Below are 7,913 nucleotides of genomic sequence, written 5' to 3' on the forward strand. Positions count from 1 at the left end.
TGCCACAGGTTTTGGGTTTAGTTTTCTTTTAGGTTAGATTTAGAATTTGAAGTTAGGGACTGCTTCCTTAACTTGCTCTTTGTTTAAAGTTGGTGTGTAGATGCTGTTATGGAAGATACGTGAAAATAAATCTATCTTCTTAAGGTACACCTACCTAAGGAGTCCTTGGATGGTACAAACAGTTAAATGCTCAGCTACTAGCTAAAAGATTGGTGGTTCAAACCCAACGAGAGGTGCCTTGGAAGACAGGCCTGACAGTCTGCTTCCAAAAGGTCACAGCCTTGGAAACCCTATTGAGCAGTTCTACTCAGCGCATATGAGGGCGGCATGAGTTGAAATTGACTCAATAGCAACTAACAACGACGTATCTACTCGACTTCTTAAAATATCAGTTTTTCCTATATAGATTTGTAATTATTTCTGGTGTGTTATGGATTGGTGGAAAGAGACTCACTGCTACTACGCCCCCATACCCATAGCCGTCAATTCCGACTCAAGGAGACCCCATGTGTTACAGAGTAGAACTGAACTCCATAGGGTTTTCTTGGCTGTAATCTTTATAGAAGCAGATCGCCAGGCCTGTTGTCCACCCACCTCTCATACGCACATGTTAAAGTTAGATTAAAAAGCCAGGGATGTAAAACCTTACAGGGATCCAGGTGCCACCTTGTGGAGGACCTGCTGGCCCTCCGGTCCCTTGTGAGGCAACAGCTGCTGGTGACATCCTCTGTTCAAGGCCGGAGCCTCCTGAGTGTGTGAGTTCAGTTCCTCCTGGGTCATGCCACAGCCTTTTTATACAGAAGGCTTTTGCCACTGTTCAGGAAGAGTCTAGACCTACAGCAAAAGGTTTTATGCTGCTAAGGAGGAGGTGTCTAATCCCAGTCTTTCCTGCTTCCTATCCAAGCTTGGCATCGTCAAGACCCCTTCTCATCTGGAGTTCCCAGCAGCCCCTGTACAACACAGTGACTCCAGAGTCCCACTGGGCCGTTTCCCTGCAGTTCATGCTGAGAAGAGTTTAAAGCTGTATATTTTATTTGATAGGCTTCCTCGTGGTTAGGACACTACACTTGAAATGCGCTGATGCATGCAGTAGTGTGACGTGATGAGCTGGAGAGACCTCTCTCCTTATGGAAGTAATAGACTGAGGATGAGAGTAGCTTCCTATGTTTTCCAACTAATATAGTTATGGAATGAAGGCTAGGTTCCCTTATTTTCTCCCTTATAACATATAAACCAAAAAAAAAAAACAAAAAAAACCCATTGCCTTTGAATCGATTCCGACCGTACTTCCTATGAGTCCCTAAAACAGTCATATAATTTTTCTTTGACGGATGTTTTGAGAATAATCACTGCTCTCAGAAGAAAGGTATTTCATTGGAATAAAAATACCCATGGCAGAAATAAATGTACCTGACGAGGTTAAGGGAAAAGCATTGGAAATGTGTTTTAGGAGGCAGCTCAACTTTATTTTACAGCAATCTTATTAAAGTATATAACAAACATCAAAGTGGTATGTTTTAATCCAGTGCTTTTAATTTTTTAAAACAAATATTCTTATCCAAATATTCTTATAGTCATTGTAAACAATGAAATAATAATGTATACAAAAAGTATATAGCGTTGTAAATAATGAAATAATAAGGAAAATTCACATAAACAAAAGAGGAAGATAAAGATCACACATAATTGCATTACTTAAAAGGAAAAAAAAATACACTCTTAATATCTGGGTTTCTATACTTCCCATCCTGCTTTCCCCCATGCCTGTAAATTTGTGGGTGTGTACACATACGTGGTCACACATCTATGTGTGTATACACATATATTTACATATGTGTATAACAAGAAAATGAAATCTAATGATTTGACTTAAAACGCACACAAAAAACACCCATTGTCATCCAGCTGATTCCGATTCCTGGCAACTGATGTGTCTCAAAGACTGTGCTCCACAAGGTTTTCAGTGGTTGATTTTTCAGAAGTAAATAGCCAGTACTTTCTTTCTAAGCACCTCTGGGTAGGTTTGAACTGCCAACCTTCTGGTTTGTAGTCGAGCACTTAACTTTTTGTACCATCCAGGGACTCCCTATTTGACTTAAAGGACTACCAAGAAAATGTACCACCACTGGTCAAATGGCATTTTTCTCTCCATCCTCCAACTTACACGTATTCAAACAATTTTGGTTCTGAAATAGTCTGTTTGTTTGAACCTCCCTCCCCCCCATTTTCACTCTGAGCAACCCAGAAGACTGACTGGACATCTGGACATCTTGGACTGCAGCTTGTTTCTGGGTGTGCTGGAAAAAAAGTTAGATGAGAATATAATGTTCATTTTTGTCCCCTAAGTGTCTTAAGGAGGCAGATTTTTATAAGCCTGAGATTCTCATTCTGAGCTGTTCGCCAGTGCACGTGTTCTCTGCTCCTGGAGGGTCTGGCATAGAGATCTAGAGGTGCCAGGGAAAGGGGCCAAGGTTTCAAAATTATTTTTGCTCATGATACAAATGTTCCTAAGTACAACATATAATTCTCAGGCATCTTCCTAGTCATGAAATTTTGTTGGCCTCTGCTATATTGCTGTCACACAGAAAAATCACCCCAATCTCCAAGCCACTCTCTCCCAACAGTGAGGGCCTCTTGAAAAATATCTCTCCTGACAGCCTTGTTTACACATGATTTCCTTTGCCCAGTCTCTCCCTAGACGCCCGTCATTGCTTCCTGCCCAGCTATGAGCAAGCTCAGCCTCCCCTTGGGCAACTGTAGGCAGTGTATGTTCTGTTGCTGCTTTGAGAATTTGCTTTCTCACATAATTGGATTTATCAATAAGAATCCATGTTTTGCTTCTTCAAGACAAAATAAAAAAAGCAACAACAAAAGCAGAAAAGCCTAAGAAACAAAACAAGACAAAAACTATCAGTCTTAGTTCTACCACCAAGGTAAACTCATTTAAAATTTTAGGGGTGTGTGTGTATGTTGTTGTTGTTAGGTGCCGTCGAGTCAGTGCCAACTCATAGTGACCCCGGCCCTGCGCCATCCTCACAATCATTGCTATGCTTGAGCCTATTTTTGTTCCCACTGTGTCAATCCATCTCATTGAAGGTCTTCTTTTTTGCTGACCGTCTACTTTACCAAGCATGATGTCCTTCTCCAGGGACTGGTCCCTCCTGATAACATGTCCAGAGTACACGTTATAAGTCTTGCGATCCTTGCTTCTAAAGAGCATTCTGGTTGTTCTTCTTCCAAGACAGATTTGTTCATTATTTTGGCAGTCCATGGTATATTCAGTATTCTTCACCAACACCATAATTCAAAGGCGTTAATTCTTTGGTCTTCCTTATTCATTGCCCAGCTTTCGCGTGCATATGAGGCAATTGAAAACACCATGGTGTGTATAACTAAGATTATATTATACATAAAATTGTGTTTTGTGTTTTTCACTTGTCATAAGCATTTCCTCAGTCATTAAAATCATTCATAAACTTTTTCAATGACTGGATAATAGTTTATTTATGGATCTACTATCAAGTGCTTACTTAATGTTAGGTGACAATCTAAATATCCATTTTCTTATGCTATATCCATGATCATTAGGCTTACAGAACAGCGCTAGGGCATGTAGTGGGTTCTCCATAAATGCGAGTTGTTGTTGTTTTCACTAATGATAGTTTTTGATGCAAATTGTTGTTAAAACTTCAGGGAAAGCTGTGGATTGTCCCTGGTGTAGGGAGACAAGTGGCTGTAACAGACGGAGGACAGGTGGAGGCATTCCCTGTGCCTGCTCACAGCTGAGAAGGAGTTTCCTTCAGAGTGTAATTTCAGCCCCTTTGGTAGTGCCTTGGCCTTTCCAAGCTGAGGTCCATCTGTTACGAGCTCAAAAGTTCAAAAGCCTTGGTTACTTCTGGGTTTTCCTGTTGAGCAGGTAAAGTGGTTATTAGTTGCTGTCTAGTGGGCTTTGAGTCATGGTGACCCCATATACAACAGAATGGAATGCTGCCTGGTCCTGTGACATCTTTGTGATCATTGGCATGCTTGCATTAATTGTTGTGGCTATGGTGTAATGCCTTCCAACCTAGAGTGCTCATTTTCCAGCATTATATTAGACAATAATCTGTTATGATTCATCGGGTTTTCATTGGTTGATTTTTGGAAGTAGATTGCCAGGTCTTTCTTCCTAGTCTGTCTTAGTCTGGAAGCTCCACTGAAATGTGTCCACCTGCTGGTATTTGAAATACCGATGGCCTAGATTCCAGCATCACAGCAGCACAAATACCACCAGAGTAGGACAAACTCACAGATGGTGGAGGTGGAGTTAAGAACCTTGAAAAAGCCCTTCTCTTAAGTTGGAGCATCTGGTAGACAGGCTTAAATTTAGTCCTTTTGTGGCCCGTGTTAGTATTAACTCTAAACTATAATTCTCCTGATGACACCTGGGGTGTCTGAAAGACCTGCCCTGCTCCCTGTAACCAACAAAAAAACATTTCCGTGCCAGTGAGAGATTCCATTTGTCAGAATGCAAGGGAAACGTATGACAGGAAAAGTTCAAAAGCAATCACGTGGAGAGAGGGCTAGAAAATGCACTATGGGGTGGTTAAGCAGGTAGTGGCATCAGTTGGGGGGTACAAGATCAGGAAGATGGGGGTGTAGTACATTGTAAAGCTACACACTGGGTAAAATTGGGACTACAAGGAAAAAACAAACCACCAAGGAAAGAATAAGAAAGGAACAGAAATGGAGGTCGAGTTCAAATAGAATTGCTGGGCTTTCAAAGCTTGTCTCCCCACCCACTTTGTCCATCCTTCTCTCCCAAGTAGTGTCTTTTGTGTATATACATATATATTCAATTATTTATTGACTGAAACTATCCTACAAACCAAAAGCCATCCCTTTCCTTTTTTAATTTGAATATCATATATTGGCAAGGAAAACTAATTTAGAGCAAGTCATTAATTTATCAGCTTCCAAATACAAACTATTTGCATGAGGTCACATGAAATTGACATACGAAGTGACACCATGTACCATAATATAAAACAACACTCTCTGCAAACACCTGAGAAATGAAAAGCAAATGTTTGCCTTGGGTCCCATCGGTCCCGTCAAGTCTGTTGGCACATCCTTCTCTGTGTTGACTCTTAATCTTTCCCTTAGATATTCAGAGCAGTAACTTACATGATATTCTCATATTCTTGACCTGTTCTGGCGTTGACTGGAAATTGCTCTTTTTATTACATTTCTTTCATAATTTAGGCTAGTTTCTCCAGATGATTTTCTCATTTCCTGGTTGTTTCATGCCTCCTTGAAAACTGATAAAATATCTTTGCATAGAGGATAAATCAGTGCTAATTTTTCTCACTAATAAAGAAATAATATTCAGTTTTCTATAAAAATCTTTGCAATGCCTTAATGTGTAAAACTTTACTGGGCCTTATAAGACCTCATAAATTTGAATTAATGGTATTTTGAGGTGATGAATTAACTGGAATTTCTTAAGTAATGGGTTTTCTAATATATTTTTTTCTTATCCAACTTTAGATTTTGGTACACACATCAAAATATGGGAACCTTGTATTTCTAGAAAACATGTAGAGACTGTCTGTAAATATTAACTTTATCAGTACTTTGGTTCCTGATGGTAATAAACGTGTATCTGTTTAGCAATTCTATTTATTTGTCCTTAGTAAACACGTGGATGTTGATAATAATTTTCTTTAAAACCATGAGTAACATTTAGAATGGCATCTGTTTCTAAATCCTTTGAATTAGCTAGATGGGAATATTATTAATTAAATGTAAAATTAATTTTGTATACTGTGATTTACGTTGCTGCTTTTTATTTTTTGTTATTGTTTATATGGGTTATGAAGTTAGGCCAACTCAGTTTATAAAATTATCTCAGTTCAATTTCTTCATCTCTTGCATTAAGACCATAGAAACACAGCAAGGCTACAAAATGGAGATGCTTGAAAAATTCAGAATTGACAAGTGTTGTACTCTCTATGGAAACCCTGGTGGCTAGTGGCTAAGAGCCAGGCCTGCTAACCAAAAGGTCAGCTGTTCAAATCCATCAGGTGCTCCTTGGAAACCCTATGGGACAGTTCTACTCTGTCCTATAGGGTTGATATGAGTCAGAATCGGTTCGATGGCAGCAGGTTTTTTTTTTTTTTTTTTTGAATGTTCTCTATATTTTCACAAAAATAAAAATAAAATAAAATTTAAAAATCCAGAAGTGTTATAAATAACCTTTACCTATAGAAGTACCAGAAGTATTATATGTCCTATGAGGTTTGGCACAAACTTTTTAAACAACCAAACTTGTTTTTTTTTTTCTTAAGTCGATTTCCTTACTGCATTTCTGCTAAGGGCCCTCCCTTACCTGGCAGGAGCCCCTTCCAGGTATATTGCAGGGGCCCTTGATTTCCGGTTGAATCCTTCGCTTGGTTTGTGACCCTGCTTTTGTCTCTCACTCATCCGCAGAGCCCGGCGTTTGCACGGTTTTCGGAGATCCCCACTACAACACTTTTGACGGACGGACATTTAACTTTCAGGGGACGTGTCAGTACGTTTTGACAAAAGACTGCTCCTCCCCTGCCTCGCCCTTTCAGGTGCTGGTGAAGAACGACGCCCGCAGGACCCGCTCCTTCTCCTGGACCAAGTCCGTGGACCTGGTGATGGGCAAGAGCACCGTGAGCCTCCAGCAGCACCTCACTGTGCGCTGGAACGGCACCCGCATCGCCCTGCCCTGCCGGGCGACGCACTTTCAGATCGACCTGGATGGCTACCTCCTGAAAGTGACCACCAAAGCAGGTGGGGCTTCCGGAAGCATGGGGCTTCTGTGGCCTTCCTCTCACTCTTCCCCTCCTCGTCACCCAACCACACAGCAGCAACACCTGGTAGCGCGCCCAGGAAGCATGGCTCCCCCTTCGCCATGTTGGAAAACCCTGACCAAAGAAGTGCTCTAGCTGCGGGTGTTGCTTCACCCTACGCAGGAGGGACGGGGAGATCCCGGAGATGCTACAAAATAACTGAAGGAATTTGCACAACCCGGAGGCTTGCAACTGGGCGCCAGTCACGCCAGTCTTTACTTGTGGACATCCAGTTCCATTCCATCCTCATTTTAAAAATAGCAGTGGTAGTCTCCAAATAACCTCTTTCACTCGTGTTTTGTTGCTATTTTAGGCCATTAATGTCCAGCTTGGAATTGTCAGTGCATTTCACATCTGTGAGAAGGAATGTTTCCTTATTAACATCTGTCCAAAAAGGGAAGAAATCCTCAAAAGTAAACAGCATATTATTAAAAGAAACATCAATGTCCACACCAAAAGTGGTTGATCTCGCAGACTCCTGGTAGCCTTATCCCCTCACTTTGTTGTCCCATGCCCAGGAGGATAAGACTGCCATGTGGGGGGTGCAGGTGGTGGGACTATGTACAACCAGCTGTCCTCTACACATGGACACTGGGAAAGTTCGTTCACTGAGTTTATGGCTAGAACCATTGGCTTCTGCTAGAAAACACTTGGGATGCTGGCTCTGTGACGGCTTCCCTCAGCTGGGCCCTGGGGCTGGTGGAACTGGCTGCTGAGGCCCTTCCTCAGCATTTCATATTGCCTGAGGTCCATTGGACTCTATTTCTGCCTGGTGGACAGATGCCTTCCTTATAGCACAAACTGTTCATTGCTGATAACGGGTTGCCCTTAGTAGTCCAGTGAGGCTCAAATTCTCCTTCTCTGGGGTATCAGCCCAAGGAATGAATTCAGCTGATTTACACATTTTGTTATGATGTGTGTGGTTCCCTTCAGCTGTCTTTAGTGAACACATATTGTGTGTCAATGGGATTTTGAGTCGTATGTCCTCTTGCCATGTGCTATTTCTTTGAACATGTTGCTTATAACAAATTATGGTATAGCTTGTTTTTTAAA

At 41.4% G+C, this 7,913-nt stretch overlaps 1 protein-coding gene across 1 annotated transcript in view; it reads left to right on the top strand.

Annotated features, from left to right (window-relative positions):
- The window catches only part of BMPER (BMP binding endothelial regulator), a 32,768-nt gene extending 25,442 nt beyond the window's left edge, over positions 1 to 7,326 (top strand). The window contains exons 5-6 of the mRNA XM_064290413.1: positions 6,472 to 6,887; positions 7,174 to 7,326. Coding sequence (XP_064146483.1) covers positions 6,472 to 6,887; positions 7,174 to 7,326 — 569 coding nt within the window. The remainder of the gene's footprint in view (positions 1 to 6,471; positions 6,888 to 7,173) is intronic.
- The last annotated feature ends 587 nt before the right edge of the window (positions 7,327 to 7,913 follow it).

Source organism: Loxodonta africana, chromosome 8, assembly GCF_030014295.1.
Source record: "Loxodonta africana isolate mLoxAfr1 chromosome 8, mLoxAfr1.hap2, whole genome shotgun sequence".
Classification (NCBI taxonomy): Eukaryota; Metazoa; Chordata; class Mammalia; order Proboscidea; family Elephantidae; genus Loxodonta; species Loxodonta africana.